The sequence below is a fragment of the Dryobates pubescens genome, chromosome 36 (genome assembly GCF_014839835.1).
Source record: "Dryobates pubescens isolate bDryPub1 chromosome 36, bDryPub1.pri, whole genome shotgun sequence".
Taxonomy (NCBI): domain Eukaryota; kingdom Metazoa; phylum Chordata; class Aves; order Piciformes; family Picidae; genus Dryobates; species Dryobates pubescens.
The window spans coordinates 358,464-380,303 of record NC_071647.1 but is presented as its reverse complement, the minus strand read 5'-3'; the positions used below and the strand labels follow the sequence as shown (position 1 = coordinate 380,303).

General features: G+C 61.0%; 1 protein-coding gene across 11 annotated transcripts; it reads left to right on the top strand.

Moving 5' to 3' along the window:
• The first annotated feature begins 523 nt into the window (after positions 1-523).
• On the top strand, positions 524-21,645 carry ATP6V0A1 (ATPase H+ transporting V0 subunit a1). 11 transcript variants are annotated; one of them, XM_054176712.1, is made up of 22 exons: positions 524-682; positions 831-909; positions 1,156-1,253; positions 1,708-1,836; positions 5,971-6,053; positions 6,611-6,737; positions 7,761-7,843; positions 8,393-8,486; positions 9,567-9,779; positions 10,170-10,320; positions 10,551-10,690; positions 11,151-11,308; positions 11,764-11,854; positions 12,290-12,408; positions 12,700-12,916; positions 13,430-13,537; positions 14,240-14,311; positions 16,299-16,406; positions 16,896-16,913; positions 18,375-18,492; positions 18,731-18,902; positions 21,321-21,645. In XM_054176712.1, exons 1-22 carry the CDS (start codon positions 566-568, stop codon positions 21,412-21,414), a joined length of 2,589 nt encoding a protein of 862 aa, XP_054032687.1. In that variant the 5' UTR covers positions 524-565; the 3' UTR covers positions 21,415-21,645. The 11 variants fall into 11 exon arrangements, with proteins under 11 accessions (XP_054032687.1, XP_054032686.1, XP_054032685.1 ...); XM_054176711.1 differs by having other exon boundaries at positions 14,231-14,311; XM_054176710.1 differs by having other exon boundaries at positions 5,968-6,053; positions 14,231-14,311.
• The last annotated feature ends 195 nt before the right edge of the window (positions 21,646-21,840 follow it).

The following is a 21,840-nucleotide window of genomic DNA, read 5'->3' as shown; positions in this document are numbered from 1 at the left end:
GACCCTGGCAGCAGCGCGGCCGGAGGCAGCTGGGGCAGGGGGGAGCCGCAGCGCCCCTCGGGACCCTGTCTCTGGCCGCCGCCGCTCCGCGCCGCCTTCGCGTCACCGGTGACGTCAGACACGGGCGAGTGACGTCACCGCCCCGGCGGAGCGCAGGACGGGCCCCGCCCCCCCGCGGCACTTCCGGTGCGGGCCGGGCGGCGGCGCGCGGTCGCTAGGAGACTGCCCACGTGACGCGGCGCTGCGGCGCGGTGACGTCACACCGGGAGCCGCCGCTCAGCCGAGGGTGGCCGCGGCGGGTCGGGCTCGGCGGCAGCGGCGGCAGCGGCAGGTAACGCGGCAGGGACAGCGCCCGCAGGGACAGCTGCCTCCCGCCCGCAGCGGGGCACGGCTCGGGACGGGAAGGGGCGGCGGGGTTGGGGTCGAGGATGGGAAGGCCTCATCCGCCAGGCAGGCCCCGGCTGCGTGCCGGTGCTCCGTGCCGGTGCTCCGTGCCGGTGCTCCGTGCCGGTGCGCCGTTCTTACGGCCCGTCTCCTCAGAGGCCGCGGCGGGGCCGGCGCAGCCATGGGGGAGCTGTTCCGCAGCGAGGAGATGACCCTGGCCCAGCTGTTCCTGCAGTCCGAGGCTGCCTACTGCTGTGTCAGCGAGCTGGGCGAGCTGGGCAAGGTCCAGTTCCGCGACGTGAGTACCCCCGGCCCCCCGGCATCCCCGCGGCGGCTGTCGCCGGAGCAAGGCCGAGAGAGGCCGGGCGACCCCCGGCCCTCGCTCCAAGGCTCCGCGGGCCCCGCTGCCCCCGGGGGTCGCTGAGGAGGCCTCTCTGTGTCTGCAGCTGAACCCCGACGTGAACGTGTTCCAGCGCAAGTTCGTGAATGAAGTGCGGAGGTGCGAGGAGATGGACAGGAAGCTCCGTACGTACCCCGGGCTTGAGCTGACTCGGCAGCTTCCACAGGGCTTGGAACCTGACTGCTGGGTGGGGGAGTGACCACTGCTGGCCTCTGTCTGGGGCTGTCCCTGCCCCAGGGACCCTTCCTGCTCGAGAGAACCTTCACGAAATGTAGATCTTGGGACGGTTCCTAGCTGCTGGTGGGGCAGGGTTGGGGCTACAGGAAGAGCTCCCCCTGGAGCAGCTCACACTGACGATGGTGTCTCTGCAGGGTTTGTGGAGAAGGAGATCAAGAAAGCAAATATTCCAATCATGGACACGGGAGAAAACCCCGAGGTGCCCTTCCCTCGTGACATGATTGACCTGGAGGTAAGGAGAAGGTGCTGGGACCTGGGGCTTGACTCTAGAGGGGAGGAAGTTAGTGCTGGTTTTGGTGGCAGAGCTCACACCTGGCTGATGTGGAGTCACCAGCATCACCTCAGCCCAAATGCAGTTGGAAAGGAAAGGACCTGAATGAAATTCCCCCAGATCCATGGACCCAAACCTGCTGGAGCTGCGTGGAGGGGGGAGCCTGTGGTAGCTGTGGGAGGGGGGTGAGGGACTTGAAGAAGGCTGAGTAAATCCAGCTGGTAAGAGGTGGCTGAGCAGGAAGGGTTTTGACTTGCCTGAGGAGAATGTCCCCAAGCTGGCTCTGTGGGTGACACATCTGCAGCGGTGTGCAATCACATGGGCACACGAAGCACCTTTCATGCTTGCTCCTGCCACCAGCAGCAGGGGCTCAGGGCACTGCTTTAACTCCCTCCTCCTTTTCACATCTTTCTAGGCAAACTTTGAGAAAATTGAAAATGAGCTTAAGGAAATCAACACAAACCAGGAAGCCCTGAAGAGAAACTTCTTGGAGCTGACAGAGCTGAAGTTCATACTGCGTAAAACCCAGCAGTTCTTCGATGAGGTCAGAGCCCCGCGGCGGGGAGCAGCTGGGGAGCAGCTGGGGCCTGTCCTCTCCAATCTGCTTTCAGCTGCTGCTTTGGGGCAGCAGGGTCATTCTTATGCTTTGTTTAAGAAAGCTTCTCCGATGATTTTCCATCTTCCATGCACAGCTACCCACGGTTTGCCTCTTGGGATGCTGGTCTGGGGTTGCCTGAGTTAAGCAAAGGTTTGCTCCAGTTGCCTGCAGGGGTGAAGGTGCTGGTGGTGTTCAGAGCACCTCAGGAGGCCCAGCCCCTGGTGCTGCAGGAGCAGCTCGCTGACAGGGCAGCTGCAGGCCAGCTGCATGCTAGGTGGAGACCACTTAGGGTCACAGTGCAAAGTCCAATGAAGCAATAGATTAATTATGTAATTATCAGAGCCTTTGGTCAAATCCTGAAGTTTTCAGCAGTACCTTCTGGGGCAGAGCTGAGCCAGAGCCGGGCAGCTCTTTCCCCAGCCCCGGGGGGGGGCCTCTGATGCCACTGCTGCTGCAGACATGGAGCCTGTGTGGAGAAGACAGAATCCTTGCAAAGCTCTCTGAGGGCTCCTGAACGTTTTCCAGAGCAGGCAGGAGGTGGTTTGGCTGAGGACAGGTCCTCAGGATTTGATCAAAGAGTTTGTAAGGGTCACAGCCTCTGAGGCTGGCACTGGATGTGCCCAGGCAGAGCTGTGCCCCAGGCCTTTTATCTGACAGCTTGGGGTTGGTTCTCTGGCACTGGACGCTGCCTGTTGAGGCACTGAGGTTGTTCCTGTGCCAGCACAAGTCCTGGTGACACAGATCTGCTGCTGGTGCAGGCAGCTGGTTGATCATGGGGTTGTTTCAGCACAAAACCCTTCCCCTTGGTGTGCTGAATGCTCAGGGGCAGTGTCATCTTGGGCACAGAGTCAACCTGGCAGCCTGGTACAGCTGCTCTGAGGTGCCACTGCCTGCCTCCGAGCGAGCCCAAGCACAGCTACTGCTGTGCTCTGCTGGGACAGGCACTGTCCCCTTGTGAGAACTGCCCACAGCTCCCAGTACAGCCCCACAGGGTCAAAAGCAGTTCTCTGAGCAGTCTGTGTCAGACCACCCTCCAAAGGAGTCCTGCTGCTGTTTGGTGCTGGTTTCTGTGGCAGTAACCCACAATGCAGCAGGCAAAGCCGGGCAGGGCAGAGGTGCTGCAGGTGGGAGGCTGTCCCAGCACAGAGCAGCTGTGCTGCTGAGCCTTCTGCAGGCACTTGCCCTGCGGGGCTGAAGGATCCATTGCTGTCACTTGCACAGAGCCTTCAGCTCCTGGGGACCTCAGAGACTTGTAATGAGGATGATGATGCTCACAGTAATGAGGTGCACAAGAAATGGCTCCAGAGCAGCTTGGGCTTGGCGTCCTCTGCAGCGGGGGGGAGGGGGGCAGAAGTCAGCAGCTCTTCATGTGAGCCTTGCAGACAAAGCAGTCACTTCTTGTTTCAACACCATGGTGATGACTCTGCTCCTTTTCTCAGTCTTCTTGGCCTTGCTTGTGAAGAGCAGTGAGAGCTGGAGAGCTTTCTCTGAGAGCTTTGCCTAGAGTGAGAGTAAAAGAAGACTGGAAAAGTAATGGTTAATGGCATGCAGTTCCCTGCCCCCCCTTCCCCCTTCTCAACATCTGCTTCCTCCTGTTCCTTCTGCATCTGTCATTTCTGTTGGGCTCTGGGTCAGTAATTAGGTGGTGAAATTAATCCTTTCTGGTCCTTGTGAAAATGGATTTCTGTCCTGTTTGTGAGCTGGAAGGGGCTTGGTTTGTGTGGTGTGGGTAGTGCTGCAGGGCAGGGAAAAGCCTTTCCTGCAGGCCTTGAGATTCCAGTTGCTGCTCTGGGGGAGCAGCAAGCAATTCAAAATGGCTGGCAGTGAGGGCTCTGACTCCTGGCATGCAGCTACTTGGCCTCTCCCAATCCTGAGTGCCCTGCTGCAGGGAAGATCCTCCCTGCTGACTGTGGGATTTCACACACTGCTGGTGAAAGCTCTCCTCCTCCAGCCCTGTTCCCCTGCACTGCAGCTGGCTCCCTCTTTCCTTCCCACACTCTCTGGTTTTTGTTGTATGGACTCCTGCAGCACTGCTTTGGTTCCCCCTCCAGAAGCAGAGCAGGAGCTGCTGAGCCACTTCTGTTCTGAAGGCTGTGCTCAGCAGAGCAGTGAGGAGGTGAAGCTGGGGAGCACCAGGGACTGTTCTGCAAATAATCCTTAGGCAAGGAAGCTCTTTGCAGCACTGCTCTAATCCCAGTTTATCCTGAGCTGCTTTGTTTGTGTAAGCCCAGCCTGAGCAGGGCTGCTCTGTGCTTTATCAGTGTCCTGCCCCAAGGACACAGCCCCCAGGGGCAGGGATGATGTCCAGGGGAGGCAGATCCAAAGTTTTCACCTGAGCTCTCCTGATTTCGTGCCCCACATGCTCAGCGTGGGGCAGCTCCCAGCAGGCATCCAGAGAGCCTCTTTTGGCTGCTGGCAAATGCAACACAAGCCTCTGGCCCTGGCCCCTGGCTGCCTGTCAGCACCCTGAGCTGTAGGCACCACTGTCCTGCTGCTTGCTCTCCTCATGCTGGGGCACTGCCTGCCTTCTTTTGATCCTGATTCCCTTGGTAGCAAAACTTCCATTCAGTTTCTGATGTTGCAAGAAGCTGCCTGGAGGTCCAAGGGAGCAGGAATTCTCCTCCCTGGCTTTTCCAGGCCCTCACTTCTGCAACATCTGAGAGCTGGAGCAGCTGAGCTGCCTGAGGTCAGCCTTGCAAAAGCTGCCCCTGTGGGTGGGCAGAGCTTTATCTGACTCCCAAGTGGAGCCCTGTGGAGTTTCTCTCTGCAGTTCCTGCACAGAGAGGCTCTGGGTGAGCTGCTGAGCTGGCCCTGGGCTTTGGCAAGGCTGTGCTGTGTGCTTGCAGCTTCTGCAGGGCCAAACTCTACCTTCAGGGCAGCTTTAGCCTCTCCCCTGAGCGCTCTGGGGGAAAGGCTCCAGTGCACCCCAGAGAACAGAGCTTGTTCAGGAGCTGTCATTGCTCTCAGCTCATTCTGTGAGCTGCAGAGGTAGAACTGGGGGAGGGAGGCTGAGGCAGGAGGGAGGCTGAGCCAGGCTGATGGAGTTTGATGTGAGCTTCCCTCCCAACTCTGACACTTCCAAGCCATATTCCCAAGAACTTTGCCCTGCAAATTAGCTGCATTGGGGCCAGAATAAAAGTGCCATGGGTGGGCAGGGGAGGAGGCAGGCTGCCCTGGGCAGGGCATCTGCTGTGTCTGGCAGCAGCACAGATGGTGGCTAAGGCTGAATCTCTTGAGAGGCTCAGTCAGGGCTATAAGCTGCAGCAGTGTGCATCTCCCCTGGAGAATGAGCTCTGTAAAGCCAGCCAAGGAAATCACCATGAGCCCTGCCAGGATCTGTACTGCTCCTGTCCCTCTCCCTGCACTGTTGTGGCAGCAACATGGAATTGGTCAGGCTGGCACAGAGTCCCAAAGTGGCCAAGCTGTTGCCTTGGCTTCAGAGCCTGGCAGAGGGCTGGCACCTGTGGGGAGTGGAGATCTCAGTGGCTGCCCTGTGAAGCTGTAGGCTGCCCAAGGTCAGTGAAACCATCTGTGGAAGGCTTTCCTGAGAGTCCTCCTGCTGGGCAGAGCGAGGCCCCCAGGCTGCTCCACTGCAGGCACTTTCCAGGCATCTCCTGGAGATGCATTTTGCCTTTGGTCAGGTGCAGGAAATGCACAAGCAGAGGGAGAGCAACTCAGCAGCTGCCTGCAGGGTCTTCTGCCCTGAAGAGCCAAGGGAATGGCACTCTGCCTGTGCCCTCAGCACTGCTCTCAGGAGCACAGTGAGGTGGAGTCTGCCTCTCCTCACACTTGTCTGTGCCACAGCCCCTGGGCTGTGCAGCAGCCCTCAGACCTGTCTTGTGTGGCAGCTGTGCTGAGCCATTCCACCTGCCCTCTTGTTTCTCTCCTCCCCTGTGTGGTCCTTGCTGTCCTGTCTGTCGCCTCCTTCCTCCTCCTGCTCTCTTCTCTTTCTTTCTCTTCCTCTCCCATTGTCTCTTTCTCTGTCTTCCCGAGCTGCCTCCTGGTTCCCTGCATGCCACTAACCAGTTTCATTAGCTGTTAATTGATTTGTGAATTCAGGCTGAATTGCATCATCAGCAGATGGCGGATCCAGACCTGCTGGAGGAGTCCTCTTCGCTGCTGGAGCCGAGCGAGATGGGCAGGGGAGCGCCGCTGCGCCTGGGGTAAGGGCCAGGGCTCAGCTCTGCCCTGCCCAGGCTGCCAGCTGCCAGTCCCTCTGCTCCCCCTTCATGTCCATGATGCACAAACCCCTGCCCCAGTCTGTGCCCTGGACACCCCTGCGGGGCTTTTGCAGGACAAAGCTCTGTGTGCTCCGCTGCCTCTGCCCTGCTGTGCCCGTGGGGCTTTGCCTGGGTGCAGGGCTGCAGGGCTGCAGTGGCTGCAGGCCTTGCTGTGCCAGGAGGCAGCAGCCTGCTGTGGAGCTGAGCAGGCACAGAGACTGTGTCCAGAGGTGTTTGTGCCCCCTCTGCCCAGGGCCTTGTTGGGTTGTGACGGGCAGTTCCTCTCTGTCCCGTGCCCAGCCCGTGCCAGGTGCTGTGGGTTGATCTCCCTGTGCCCAGGGAACCTTCCCTCTGCTTGCAGAGCTCACAGACAGAGGCTGTTGGAGCTCTCGGCCTGCAATGAGCTGCTGGGTGGCGCTGGGTGGCACCGCCGCGGGCTGCCAGCCCGGGTGTCTGGGTGGCACCGCGGCTGCAGCCCCAGGGGTGCTGTGCCCCCGCAGGTTCGTGGCCGGAGTCATCTCTCGGGAGCGGATCCCCACCTTCGAGCGCATGCTGTGGCGAGTCTGCCGCGGCAACGTCTTCCTGCGGCAGGCCGACATCGAGAGCCCCCTGGAGGACCCTGTCACGGTGAGCAGCGGCGCAGCCGCAGCCCCGGGCCTGCGTCCCGCGGGGAGCTGTCCTGGGCCCCTGGCCGCAGCTCCCTGCAGCTCTGTCTGCTGAGGCAGAGCCGGCGGGGGGGGGAGGAGGGAAACGGCTCCGGGTTTGGAGTGCCGCAGGGCAGAGCTGCTCCTGGGGCACAACCTGGGGGCAGCTCTGGACCAGCAGCAGTATCTGCAGCTCTTTGGCTCTGAACTTGGACCTTTGGTTTTCCCTGAGTGCCCTCAGGATTTAAACCCCACCTGAGGGCTGCTCTGTTACCATAAGTAGTCAATGTTCTGAGCCTGGGTTTATGTTCAGAGGCCAGTGCCCAGAAGTGGGGAGCTCTTGCTCTGGGCAGTGAGGAGAGGCTGCAGTGGCACAGCTGCAGAGCTGCAGCTCAGTCACTGCCCCTTGGTCTCTGACTTGCTGCTGCTGGCTGCCTGCCCAGGGGCTGCCTTCTAGGAGAGGCTTTGTCCTTGTGCAGCACTTCCTCAGGCCAAGGTTACACCTAGAGTGGTCGTTCTTGGGGCATGATGTTAGAGTTTCCTAAGGGAGGTGGAACAATAACAGCTCAACAAATGCAGGAAGGGAGCCCTGGCTGCCAGGGGGAAAGCAGCTGGACAGGGAATGTGGCCCTGGGCTCCCTGGAGAGTCAGAGCCCTCAGGCTGCCCTGCTCTTGTTTCCACTCCAGCTCCTGCAGGGGTCTGTGGGTGAGCTGGCTGCAGGATGTGCTGATAGCTTCACCACATCCCTGTTCTTTTGGAGGCTTTCCCAGGTTCCCCTCTGCATTGTGTTGCACAGAACAGCAACAGATAACTCAGAACATTTTGCTTCCATAAACATGGAGCTGCTCTCTGCTGGGGCTGGGGGAGCTGCCTCCCCTCTGCCTGCTTCAGTGCTGCTGAGTGCAGCCCTGCCTCCCTGTGCAGCTTCAGGGCAGAGGCAGAATGCTGCTGCAGTTTGCTCTGCCCCTGGCTGCCCCTCACACTGCTCTCCCCCTTCCCTTCCAGGGGGACTATGTGCACAAATCAGTGTTCATCATCTTCTTCCAAGGGGACCAGCTGAAGAACAGAGTCAAGAAGATCTGTGAAGGGTATGGAAGCTGCAGCTGGGCAGCTCTCCCCAGTGCTTCAAACAGAGGGACAGGGCTTGGCCTTGGTCTTCAGCTCCTTATTCCTCAGTGGCTGTGGAGGGGCATGCAGCACAGCAGAGCAGCAGCAGCTGAAGCATGGCACAGCCAGGCTGGGCACTGCCCGAGGCTGTGGCTCTCACACTGGCTGCAGCTTTGCTGGAGGGGGCTGGGAGCAAGGGGGTCCAAGCCCAGGGGTGCCAGTGGGTGATATCCTCCCAGGGGACACCAACTGTCACTGCTTGCAGCAGCAGCTGCATTGGCCTGATAGCAGCCTGCTCTGGGCTGGTGCCAGCTTTGTGACAGTGCCCCTGAGCCCCAGGCAGTGCAGGAACAGAGGCTTTCCTCCCTTTTCCCTCTTGAGCTTCTGGCTTGGCCTAAAGCAAACTCCTGTGCCTTGATTTGGAGCCTGAGGCTCTGCTTGGCAGTCTTGGCTGTAGTTCTGTCAGGCTCAGCCACTCACCCCCCTGCCAGGTTTGCCTTTCTCACTGAGGTGCTCTCCATGCCTTCCAGGTTCAGAGCCTCCCTCTACCCCTGCCCAGAAACACCACAGGAGCGGAAGGAGATGGCCTCTGGTGTCAACACCAGGATTGATGATCTTCAGATGGTAAACCAGCTGGGCTCAGAGCCCTTCTTGCTCTAGTGAGACCCTTGAAGATGCTGCACCCTGGAGACCCACAGCCAGCAGAGCCTTTGCCCCAGCCAGGGGACTGCTTTCAGCTCCAGGCAGCAGGAGAGCAGCAGCTCAGCAGTGCAGGAGGGATGCTTGGAGATGTCTGCTGGGCTGTTCTCTCTGTCAGGGTCCAGGCTGGTGGAGGGCTGATCCCTGGGGGGCTGAGCAGTTCATCACAGGCAGGAAGGGCAGCAGCAGCAGGGCCCTGCGTACCAGGGGGCAGAGGGGAAGGTGCAGGCAGGCCTCAGCTTGCCTGATGACCTCTCTCATCTGCAGGGACTCTGGCCTCAGCCTGCCTGTGCTTTTTTCTGCCTGTCTTCACATTTTCACACTGTGCTGTGCTGGAGAGCTGCTGCTCTGCACCTAAGCTCTTGTGCAGCAGCCTGAGCCCTGCACTCAGCTCTGCTGGGGGCCAGCTCTGAAATCTTTGGTGCTTGCTTCAGGGCAGAAGGGCAGAAAAAAGTAATCTGAGGCAAAAGAAAGAAAGGTTCAGAAGCAAAAGGAAACTGAATTGAGTCTGGGCTGCTGGGGGCTGTGTGGTGCAGCTGCTGAGCACGTTTCAAGTAGCCCAGAAGCAGTTAACCCAGCAGGGTTCAGAGCTGCTTGTGCCCTGTGCCCTCACTTTCCCTCCTGTCTAAGAGTTTCCAGCCTGGAAATCTTGGCGTGGGTTGGGTGAGTTCCTGGAAGCAGCCTCAGCAGCAAACACTTTCTCCTCGTCCCTTCAGCAGAAGGCCTGGCTGTGGTCTCTGCCTGTCCCAGGGCAGGGCTCAGCCCACTTGGGGAACTCCTCTCTGCTCTCTTAACCTGGGTGGAGGCAAAAACGTTCAGTGTGATCTCTAAGCAGTTCATTGAGCACCCCCTGCCCTTGGAGCTGGGGGAGGGAAGCCTCAGGAGGTGTCCCTGGGAAGCCCTGAGGCCTCCCCGTGGGCAGGAGGCTGCGGGGGCACTGCCGCCGGGCCCGGGTGAGGCTGGAGCCGCTCGGCCCGGGGTGACTGCGCCCCCTGCGGCTGGCAGGTGCTGAACCAGACGGAGGACCACCGGCAGCGAGTGCTGCAGGCAGCCGCCAAGAGCCTGCGGGTGTGGTTCATCAAAGTGCGCAAGATGAAGGCCATTTACCACACCCTGAACCTCTGCAACATCGACGTCACCCAGAAGTGCCTCATTGCCGAGGTCTGGTGCCCCGTGGCTGACCTGGACTCCATCCAGTTTGCTCTCAGGAGAGGCACTGTGAGTGACCCCCTGCTGCCCCCCGCTGCTGCTCCGGGCTTGGCTGTCCCAGGGGCAGTCTCTGGGAGCTCAGCCCCGCAGGGCACAGTCAGTGCCGGGGGCGGGGGGGGCACAGCCTTTAGAGTCAGCTGCAGATAACAAACTGCAGTGTGAGACATGCTCCTGACCAGGGGTCCTGGGGCCACTCCCCTGGCTGTGCTGGAGACAGAGGGGAGGTGGACAGGAGCCCCCCAGGACAGGAGCAAGGTCCCCTCAGGGGTCAGCTCTGGGCATCTCGGCGTCCTCGGCCGCTCAGGAACATTCCTGAGCGCTCCCGGGCAGGGCTGCTTTGTGCCGTCCCCTGGGGCTCAGAGGAAGGGTCTCTAACCCCCCTCCCCTCTCTGTGAGCAGGAGCACAGTGGATCCACAGTGCCATCCATCCTGAACAGGATGCAGACCAGTCAGACCCCCCCCACATACAACAAAACCAACAAGTTCACCTCCGGCTTCCAGAACATCGTCGACGCTTATGGCATCGGCACCTACCGGGAGATCAACCCAGGTGAGCCCTGCCCCTGGCCCTGCCTGCTGGCCCTGCCTGCTGGCCCTGCCCCTGGCCCTGCCTGCTGGCCCTGCCCCTGGTGCCCCTGCATTGCCTCTCCTGGGACACCTTCAGCACCTGCCACCCTCCAGAGGCAGGGCAGGGGGCTGGGAATTCTGCTGCTAAACTGTAGCCTGGTCCCTCTGGCCTCACCCTGGTACAGCACTCACGGTGTCCCCTTGCCCCTGCAGCACCCTACACCATCATCACCTTCCCCTTCCTCTTTGCTGTCATGTTTGGGGACTTTGGCCACGGTGTGCTGATGACTCTGATTGCTCTCTGGATGGTGCTGAGGGAGAGCCGCATCCTCTCGCAGAAGAGCGACAACGAGGTCAGTGCAGCTCACATCCCTCCCCCCGAGCTGGCAGTGCCCCCTGCCCCTTCCCTGGGCTCACACAGTCTGTCAGTGTAGCACAGAAACTGCTGGGTGCAAATCACCCTGGGCTTGGCTTCTTCCTAAAGGGGCTCTGACATCTCCCCTGTACCTCCTGGGTCCCTCCTGTTGGCTGCTCTGGGGGGTGCTGCTGCTCAGGGCTTCAGTGAGCAAGGGCCAGGCCAGGCTCATAGTCAGAGCGTGGTGGAAGCTGAGCAGGGTCTGTGCTGTCTAGCCCTGCACCACCACTGCCAGCCTGTGGAGCTGGCCTGTGCTGCCAGAGCCTCAGGACACATCCCCTGCGTGCAGACCCTGCTGGGCAGTGCCTCCTCCTGCTGCCTGGCTCCTGCCCGGGGGAGCAGAGCCCTTGGGCTTCCAGTCCCCAGGCTGTCTCTCAGGGCTGCCTCTGCTGCCCCAGATGTTCAACATGGTGTTCAGTGGGCGCTACATCATCCTGCTGATGGGGCTCTTCTCCACCTACACCGGCCTCATCTACAACGACTGCTTCTCCAAGGCCCTCAACATGTTCGGCTCCTCCTGGAGCGTGCGGCCCATGTTCACCCGGGGCAACTGGTCGTGAGTAGAGCTGGGGGGCAGGGGCCGAGCTGGGGGGCAGGGGCCGGCCTGGGGGGCAGGGGCCGAGCTGGGGGGGCAGGGGCCGGCCTGGGGGGGCAGGGGCCGGGCTGGGGGGCAGGGGCCGAGCTGGGGGGCAGGGGCCAGCTGGACACTTTCCCCACTGCCCTCCCAGCTCACAGGGCAGACAGCAGAGGGCTGGCAGCGGGGTGTCCAAACCAGCCTGTGGGGTGCAGCTTAGCACCTTCTCCTCACAGACAGCAGAGTCCTGTGCCCTGCATCTCCCTGCCTGTGGCACTGGGCTGGGCAGGAGGCAGGATTGTCACTAATCTGGGGACACCTCTAGGACCACCCCCTGCACCTGAGGTGCTCCTTGCTGCCACAAGGGAGGGCCTGCTGCTAGCTCTGACAGGACAGCTGCTGGAGTTAATGTTTGTGTAACCCTCTTATGCCAACAGAGATGCCCTGCTGGAGACCACTCCTCTGCTGCAGCTGAACCCTGCCATCCCAGGGGTGTTTGGGGGACCCTACCCCTTTGGCATTGACCCGGTACGAGCTCCTCCTTTGGCCCTGGGGGACACCCAAGTGCCTCTGAGAGGTTTCCACAGCACAGCCACTCCCTTGGCCATCTCCTCAGCTATGCTGGAGATGCTCCTCAGTGACAGAAGTGATTCAGTTGCTGCTGAGCCTCTGGCTCCAGGACACAGGGAATTGCTTGATTCCTCTGTCCAGGCTGCAGCCTCTCTTTCCTGCAGCTGTTGCCTGCCATAAGCACAGGCAAGGTTTGATGCCTGCTGCAGCAGTGGGGTTAGCTCCTGGCTCAGGGGATGGGTTGCAGGAGGGGTTCTGAGCTCATTTCCCCTTGTGGCAGACACAAGGTCCTGCTCCCTGGCTGGTTGATGCTGCTCAGCTTGAAGGGAAGGCTTTTGTTGTCCTCTGGTTCTGCTCCCCTCGGTGCTTGTCTGACTCTCTTCTCTTGCACAGATCTGGAACATTGCCAGCAACAAGCTGGCCTTCCTCAACTCCTTCAAGATGAAGATGTCTGTGATCCTTGGCATCATCCACATGCTCTTTGGAGTCACCCTGAGCCTCCTCAACCACATGTGAGAGCTCTGCTCTGTTTTTCTTCTGGTGGGGGGCAACTTCTTGGGGTGTAAGGTGTGTAAGAGGCAGGAGCCAGCCAGGCCTCAGGCCTCTGATGGGAGGAGCAGGGCAGCTGCTCCTGCAAGAAGTGCCTCTGGCAGGGCAGCTCTGGCTGCAGCCCAGCTCTGGCTGCCATGCTGAGCCCCAGCAGCTCTGTCCCAGAGGTGTTCTTCATGTTCCTGTCACTGGTTTTTGCCTGATGTCTTCCTGATGCCAGCCACATGTAGCCCTGGGTCCTCTTTCTCCTGCAGCTACTTTAGGAAGCCACTGAACATCTACCTTGGATTTATCCCAGAGATGATTTTCATGTCCTCCCTCTTTGGCTACCTGGTTATCCTCATTTTCTACAAGTGGACAGCCTATGATGCTCACACCTCAAAGGATGCCCCCAGCCTGCTGATCCACTTCATCAACATGTTCCTCTTCTCCTACAGTGACCGCAGCATCAAGATGCTGTACAGCGGGCAGGTGGGTGCTGGGTGCTGCTGCTGGGCTGAGCCCAGAGCCTCCAGGGTGCCAGAGCCTGTCCTTGGCCTTCTCAGAGCTGGGAAACCGAGCAGGAAGCATTTCCCGCTGTGAGGGAGGAAATGTGGCACCATTGCCAAGGCCTGAGGCTGGGTCATGTGGAAGGGAACAATCCCCTGAGCTGGAGTTTGGGTCACTCTGAGCTGGAGCCAGCTCTGGCTCCAGGACATTTGGCTCCAGCAGAAAGTGATCAGCAGTGCTGTCCTGCACCTGCAGTGTGGTGCCTCTGAGCTTAGCTGAGACCCTAACACCACTTCCTCCCAGCACCATCACAGCTGCCAAATCCCCATCCCCTGCAGACCCCTTCGGCTTTCCGCCAGCACGGCCCTGGGTACAGCTCACCCTGCCGGCCCTGGCAGAGATGGGAATCCAGCCCCTTGGGGGTGCAGGAGAGGGTTGTGTGGTGTGTTTGAGTCTGGGCTGCCAGGAATCACCTGAGGCTTGTTTCTTTGACAGAAAGGGCTGCAGTGTTTCCTCGTGGTGGTGGCATTGCTGTGTGTGCCCTGGATGCTGGTAGCCAAGCCCCTGGTCCTTCGCCGTCAGTACCTGTGGAGGAAGCACTTGGTGGGTGACTACCTCTGAGCTGCTCAGTCTCAAAGCTGTTGATGGTTGCAGAGCTGTGTTCTCCATCCTGGGCTTGGATGTGGGCCCTTGCTGCGCTGTGAGCTGCAAAATGGTTTTGCACAGCCCCAGGCACAGAGGCAGGTTGGGTTTCCTGGAGACAAAGCACTGCCTGCTGCCCAGACCTGCATCCAACACCAGACTGCTTTTCAAGCCCCTTTGTGCTGGCAGAGGTCCAAGCAGGTATCTGGTGGGGCTTTGACAGCTGGTTTGAGACCTCCACCTCACTGCCTGCTGGCTGCAGGTCTGTGCCTGTGCCAGCCTGGCAGCCTGAGAGCAGAGATGGAAGCCTGACTGGCTGGCAGAGCTGCCAGCTGCCTGCTAAGTCTGGATGTTAAAAGACAACAATTCAGAGGAAAGAAATCAGACCATAGCAGTCCTGATGGGAGAGGTGGTCTTCTGGGCTGCTCTCTAGGCTTGCAGCTGCAGTGTGAGAGGCAGGAGCCTGGCACAGGAGCTCTGAGGAGACTCTGCCCCTGCATGTATGGCAGAGAGCTTGCAGGATGCTACCAGAGTCGAAGACCTGCCAGTTACAGACACTCCCTCTCCCTTCTCTGACCACCTTTCATCCTCCCATGCCCCCTCCATCCGTCTCCCTTTCTCTTTTTGTTTCTTCCTCCCTTTCTTTTCTCCAAGCACCCTCAGGAGGGGCAGCCCGTGGAGGCCCAGGGCAGCACAGTGCCGAGCGAGGCTCTGGAGGCAGCAGCGGCTGCGCCAGTGAGTGGAGAGACCTGATGGAGCTGCAGAGGGGAGCTGCTGCCTGGCTCTTGTGGAGGGAGCATGGAATGTATCTGATTGCAGCAGGGAATGGCAACTGCACCTTTAGGGTGGAAACCACTTTGTGGAAAGAGCAAAGTTGAGCAAATTGATACATTCTGGAGCAGGCTGGGGGTGCCCAGAGCCTCTGCCCAGCGCTGCTGGCAGCCCGGCCCCGGGGCAGGGCAGCGCTGCCCACCGCAGCCCCGGGGCTCACTGCCCCTTTTTGCCCCTCTCCTGGCACCTTTGTTGAAGGCAGCTGAGGCTTCCCCTGAGGGAAACATTTCCACCTGCATTGTGTGCTCCCAGGCCCAGGTTTCTGAGATGGCCTCCAGCAGCCCCAGAGTGGAGATCCCTGGGGCTTTGCCACTGGGTTGAAGCTCTTACAGACTGGTGGTGAGAAAGGAGCCTCTCAGAGCCCCTGCTCCTGCTTTGTGTCTGAGCCCCTACTGCCAAAGCTCTCTGGCAGGGGGCAGGCTGCAGCAGCTCCCAGGGCTGAGTGTTCCAGGTGCTTTGAGCTCTGAGTGCTGCCTGGGGTAGAAACCTCAGCAGCTGTGGGAAGCAGGAAGAGAGGAGCCCCAGGGCCCTCCTGAGCTGCTGGCCAATGTTTCTGTCCTGGCATTTGAAATGCCCTCACAGCAATGTCAGAAGTGGAGTGGCTCTCAAGCCTGAGCCATCAGCACAGTAGGCAGCTCAGCTGACAGGAGGAAGGTCTTTGTGTGAGGTGTGGTCAGAGGCATCAGGTCAGTGGCAGAGCTTTGGAGCTGTGTTCAGCTTGGGTTCACAGAGCAGGCACAAGTCAGAGCAAGGGCAGAGCTGCAGACCCAGAGGGGCTGGAAACAGCAGAGTGAGGCAGGCTGGCAGTGGTTTGTTCCAGAGGTGCTGAGGCCCCTGGCAGCAGCCTGGTCCTAGGAAGGGATTCTGTGTTCCATGTTGTTTAATTTCAAAGCACAAATATCCACCTCATCTGTCCTGAGAAACTGCAGAGTCTACTTCACATCTGGCACCTGGGGAGTCACAGTTCAGCCTAGAAGGAAGGAGGCTAAGAGCAGGGCAGGCAGCAGAGCATGGAGCAGCCTCAGAGCCAGGGCTGTGAGTGTGGGCAGGGGACCCCAGCCCTGCTGGGTTTGTGCTGTCACTCCTCAGCTCCTGTGGCAGACAGCAGTCCCCGAGGCAGAGCAGCCTGCACAGTGCTCAGGCTGGCAGCAGGGCTCTTCCCATCCGAGGTGTTGCAGTTTGCCCCTCTGGGGGTCTGCAGCCCCTCGGGTCCCTCAGGAGCATTTCCTGTGGCTGGAGGCAGATGGGAACCCAGGACACAGACGCAGCTCAGGGTCCTTTGCTCTGTGGCAGTTCTGCCTGAGGGCTCCTCGGGTGCCCCACTGTCTGTGTGTCCTTCCTCGGAGGCAGGCTGGGCTGGAGGAGGAGGCTGCATGCACCAAGCGCTGGTGCTGCAGAGATCCCAGCTGCTGCTGCTGCTCCCCTGGGCTGCTCTGCTCTGCCTGCAGCACAGCTGAGGTCAGGACAAATGGCCAAAAAAGGAACTGTTTGCACCACGCAGAGCTGCCAAGTAAGGCAAGGTCTGCAAGTCTGAGTGCCCTGTGGTGTCAGGGGGCCTGAGGCTGGCAGGGAGCTCCTGGGTGTCCCCCCCAGCCCCAGGCTGCTGCTGTCTGACTGCTCCAGGGAGCACAGCAGGAGGCTCCAGCGCTGGTCCGGCAGCTCCGGGCCAAGCACCGCTCTGCTGCGCCTCGGTGCCAGCAGTGTCCTGCTGAGGGCTGTGCCTTCTCCTCAGGGTGGCAGCTGCTCTGTAGAGATGTCTCCAGTGTTCACTCAGCCTTTCCTTCCCCAGCCCCAGCAGGAGCCAGCACCCTGCCCAGCTGCCTTGCCGGGGCGGCGCAGGCAGCGCCGGCAGCCGCAAACACTTTGCTCTTTCTCTCTCTGCATGTGTCAGGGCACCCAAAACTTTGGTGGGATCCGGGTGGGCAATGGCCCTACGGAGGAGGATGCTGAGATCATCCAACATGACCAGTTGTCCACCCATTCCGAGGAGGGGGAAGAGGTAAGCGCCGACCCTTCCTCCCTGCCGGGGCAGCGCCGGTGCCCAGGACGTGCCAGCGCTGCGGCTGCGCTTCCCAGCTGCCGCCTGCCGCGCGGCCGGCGCAGAGCCTCCGCCGCAGCCCTCACCAGGCTCTCTCTTGGTCGTTCCCAGGACTCAGAAAGGCAACAGCAGTTGCAGGGCAGCGTGGCTCCGGGGGGCAGTGCGGTTTGCAGGCTGGCCGAGGGGCACCTGGGCTCCCCCCGCCTCGGCCCGGGCCCCGGGGCCGTTCCTCTGGCGTTGGCCGGCCCCCGGGGCGGCGCAGATTGGCCTCACCTCTGGTAGAGAGGAAGGAGGCCTGGGTCTCATGTGGCCTGGGAGCACTGCGGTGCCCCTGGGCCCCGCTCTGTGGTGCATGGCACAGGTGGCTGCTTCTGCGGGGGGGTGCTGCTGCCTGGCTGCTGGGGGGTGCTGCAGCCAGGCCCTGCACTAATGTCCCTTTGTGTTTCCAAGCGTACAGAGGAGGAGGTGGTAAGGCTGCAGCTTCGTGTCTGTGTCTCTGGAGCGGGTCCCACCTCTGTCACCACATCTTGCTTGCCAAAGCCCCAGCAGCTGGCCTGCCCCCGGCCCTCTGTGACCCCATCCCCATGTGATCACTCCACCTGCACAGCCTCTGTGTCCTTCCCCTGTCTGCAGAGCTCCCCCAGGCAGCTCCCGGGCTGAGCTGCAAAGTTGTTGCTGTTGCACTTTGAAGAAGTCTCTCTGCCTGCTGCGCCTGGGGCAGCCCTGCACTGCCACAGGCTCTTTGCAGCTGTTTGCCCTCTGCCATCCTGAGGGCAGTGCAGGTTGTTGCCACTCAGCCAAACCAGTCCAGCTCTGTGCAGCTGCACTTTCCTCACCAGCCTCATGCTGTAGAAGAGAGGCTCCTGAGAAACTGCTCCTTGGGCCACAGTGGTGCCAAGTGTGGGTGCCAGAGGAAGGGCTTAGGGAGCCTCCTGCAGGGGTGATTGGAGGCTTTAGTGCCACCAAGCAAGCAGGAGAAGTGCCAGGGGATCAGAGCAGCTCCCAGTGTGGTGCTGTGCTGGGTGGGGGCTTTGCTCAGCTCCCTGCAGTGTCAGGGCTGGACGCTGTCTGCTGGCCATGAGCAGAACCTGGCAGCTCTGTCACCAAACCCAGCAGCTCCCCCGCTCCCTAGCCTGCTGGGAGCTCTCTCCAGCAGCTGCAGCTGGCTCTGAGCTGTCCTTGTCTCAGCGTTTCCCACATTCCATGCCCTGCTCCCTGGCTGGCTCTGTGCTGGGGGGGTCACCAGGGCAGCTCTGGGGGAGAACTTTGCAGCTCACATTCTGTGGGGAAGGAGGCTTTGACAGCTCATTGAACTGAAGTGCTTCAAATGTTTGCTGCCCTGGATCTGCTGGGGGAGAAATGGACTATAAATAGCTGTGTGTGCATGCCTGGAGCCTGACTCACTTGATGCATTTCAAACCTGGTGTTTACTGAGCTCAGATGGGAGCAGTTTCTGAGGCATGGAGCAGCTCCACCGTGGGGGCAACGCTTTCCCAAGCTGCAAAACAAGGAACTGTTCCCCATGGCAGAGCCCTGCTGAGCTCTGGCTCTAGTTCAGGGGCTGAGCAGGACACAGGGATGACCAAGCAGAGAGGCAGGATGGGACTTCTTCAAGGCTGCTTTGTGCATCATCGTTTTGGCTTGCAAAAGGGGTGGGGTTGTGCCTTGCCAAAGGCTCTTGGTGGTGCTGTGGCACAGGCACACGCCAGTGCCAGCACCTGATGAGTTCCCATGACCATGAGTTCCATATCTCATCTCACTGCCTACCTGTGCTCTCCTGGCTCAGCTCACAGCTGCAGCTGGAAGCTGCCTCTGGTGTGCCAGGCCGGCTGTGGGCAGCACCCAGAGCCATCCATGGGAGCTCACCTCCGGGCTGGTGCCGTGGGGGTGGCAGCAGTGGCCCTGTCACGCCCTGTGCTCTCTCTGCAGTTTGACTTTGGGGACACTGTGGTGTACCAGGCCATCCACACCATCGAGTACTGCCTGGGCTGCATCTCCAACACCGCGTCCTACCTGCGGCTCTGGGCGCTCAGCTTGGCGCACGCGCGTGAGTGACCCCTGGGGCCGAGGGCTTCCCTGCAGGGGGAAGGATAAGCTGCGTGGGGCAGCTGGCAGCCACAGCCTGAGCTGCAGGAGGAGGCTGTGCTGTGGGGAGGGAGGGGGCACAGGGCTGTGGGACGAGGGCTCTGCCCCACGCCGTGGGAGGCGAGGGCCTGGCGGCTGCCTGCCAGAGCTGTCTCTGCCCTGGCACTGGTCTGAGCCTCCTGCTGCCTCTCTCCTGGCAGAGCTCTCGGAGGTGCTCTGGACCATGGTGATCCACATCGGCCTCAGCGTGAGGAGCCTGGGGGGAGGCCTTGGCCTCTTCTTCATCTTCGCTGCCTTCGCCACGCTGACCGTGGCCATCCTGCTGGTGATGGAAGGGCTCTCGGCCTTCCTGCACGCCCTGCGCCTGCACTGGTGAGCCCTGGCAGCCCCTGCCCCTGCCCCTGGCAGTGCTGAGGCACCACAGGCTCCTGCAGTGCTGCGCCCTGGCTGCAGGCAGACTGCGGTGCCGGAGGCTCCAGGCTGTCTCTGGCCACCGCTCTGCTGCTGCCCTGCCAGAGGCTGTGGAGAGTGCCTGCCCCAGGCGGCTCACAGAGGCAAATCAGCCTTCTGCTGCCCCCTGCTCCTTTGTCCCTCTGCCCTGGGGCTGCAGGCAGGACTGGGAGCTGTGGCCATCTTGTGCCCAGGGAGCCTGGCCGGGGGGGGCCCTGCTGAAATGGCTGCTGGGTGGTGCCACTCTGCCCTGGCACCCAGCCTGGAAAGCTTCCCAGCAGCCACTCGAGAGCTGCCTGCTGGCTGCCTGCTCTTTCCTCACCCTCTGCTGTCACTGCATGGTGAGGGCAGGAGCCCTGCCAGCCTGGTTGCTGCCAGCAGGGCTCTGACTCCCTGTGGATTTCCAGAGCCTCCTGCCCTGGCTGCAGTGCTGCATGGCACAGCTCTGAGCAGCCCCTGGGCAGGCCTCAGGTGTCCTGCCTTACCCGAGGGCATGGGCTGAGAGAAGAGGCCTCTGAGGGTCTCTGACCTGGGGTGGTGCCCACAGGCTGCACCCACACAGCTCCTGGGAGGCTGCAGTTCAGCCAGGAGCTGGCTTTGCCCAGCTGTGCCAAAGGGAGATTAAAGTACTGGCTGGAAACGTGCCAGGGATGGTGGGAGGCACTGACAGGGCAGAGAGGGAAACCATCTGGGCAGCAGCAGCTGGCGTGGGGGGCATGGTGGCCGTGCACTGAGCTCTCAGTGCTCAGCTCTTCCCTAACCACACTTCTCAGCCCTGGGCAAGCTGGGAGCCTGGGCAGCTGCCTCAGGCCGTGGGGGCCGGCTGGAGCGATTCTGGGGCTGTGCATTTCCCTTCCCGGGGTGGGGAGGGAGGCTCCTGCAGGGGCTCAGAACAAGCTGTGAGCATTCCTCCTCCTCCTGAATGAAACCAGGATGTTTCCAGGGGCTGTTCCAGGAGGAGGTGTGGGGGGTCAAACCCAGCTGTCCTGGGAGGAGCTGGCCAGCTTTGGTGGCTGTGGGAGCAGAGTCACCTACCAGGAATCCCGAAGGTGTGGGTGGTGGCTCAGCCTTCCTGGCAGGGAGGAGGAATCCAGGCTGTGTCTCTGGGGGGAGCACAGGTTGTTCCCTGAGCCCTGCCTGCCAGGCCCACAGGAGGAGGATTTGTTTTGTGCTATTTCAGAGAGCTGCATTCCTTCAGCAGGGAGGGTTCTGGGGTGCTGTGGGGGGAGAGGAGCACTGGAGTGCTGCCAGGGCTGCAGGCCTGCGTGGGAGCTATACCCAGGGCCTGCTGTTAACTCCTGGTGCTGCTTTCAGTAGTTCCTAACCTCACAGCAGCCTCTGCTCCAGCTTCAGGCACCCAGTTGTGGCCAGCTGAGACTGAGGGAGTCCAGCAGGAGCTGTGGGGGCCAGCTGGAGCAGCTCAGGGTTTGAGGTCTGTGTGACTCACCCAGCCTTCCCTGCTTCCCTCTGCTCACACAGCAGTCACAGCCTCAGGATGCTTGTGGAGCTGATCAGAGCTCCTGGGGCACTGGAGCAGGCTGGCCAGGAGCCCTCCCTCCCACTTGGAGCGTCCTGCTCATCCCAGGGCCTGCTGCAGGGACAGGGCAGGAGGCTCTCTGGAGCCCTGCTGGGAAGCCACTTCTGTGCCAGCTGCAGTGCCAGCAGCTCTGCAGTCTGCCAGCATTCCTGACATGGAAAAACCATTCTCAGACCTGCTGAGTCCTTCAGAGGCTGTGTGGGTTCAGTGGAAAGGGCTTCTGATGAGGCTCAGGGGCTCTGCTCTGGTTTGTGCTGGGGGTCAGGGGACTCTGCCCTTCCCTCCCTGTTGCTGACCATTGGGCAAAGCTCTGGGATGAGTCTTTCTGTAAGCTGAGTTGCTCAGGGGCAGCAGGGACCCAAGGCCCAGGGAGTGTGCAGCTGAAGCCCACAGGCACAGCTCCAGCTCTGCAGAGCCATCACGTGGGGATGAGCCAAATGTGCTTAGGGGAATAAGAGAAGGAGCTGCTGGAGGGAGGAAGCCTGAGCACAGCATCAGGAAGCTGAGGTTTGTTCTAGCAGGACCTTGTGACCCCCAAGGAGAAGCTCTGTGCTCCATGGGGCTCTGAGGGGACACCAGGGCTGGGGACCTCATCCTGTGCTTGGGGCCCTTTGACTTGGGGTGGGCTCAAAGGCCCTGGAGAGTTCTGGCTGCTCTGCCACAAAGCCATCAGCTGGGAAGGGTTTGTGCCACGGGGTGCCCAGCCTGGCTTTGTGCAGCCAGTGGTGGTGCTCCCAGCAGAGTCCTTGCTGGGGCTGGCTCCTGCCCAGCTCTGAGCAGTCTCCCTTTGCCCTTTCTCGCAGGATCGAGTTCCAGAACAAGTTCTACACCGGCACTGGGTTCAAGTTCCTCCCATTCTCCTTCGACACCATCCGTGAGGGGAGGTTCGACGACTAAGGACCCTCCTCAGCAGTGTTCCCCTGGTGTTGTGGCTGACCCCTCCCCTGTGTCTGATTGCATGCAGCCCCCCCGCGGTGACCCTAACTTATTGCAGCACCCCCGAGCTGCCCCTGGTGGTTCAAGCCAAGAGCTCAGGTGCTGGGTGACACTGGATCAAAGAAACTTCTCCTTCCTCCGGCCTGCCCCTGGAGCTCCCAAGTGCTGTGCTGGCTGTGGTGTGTGTTGGGGCACAGCTCCCGAGTCCCTCAGGGGCTGAGCACTGCCACGGGCAGGCTTGGGCCCTGAGGCTGCAAAGCACTCCCGGTCCCACCAGGCACTGGTGGAGGTTTTGCAGAGGGGGAGGTCCTGGTGACTTGTCCTGCGTGGTCGGGGTCTGTGCAGCCCCTTCAGGGAGAGCAGAGGCTGTCTTGCTCGTGGTGTAGC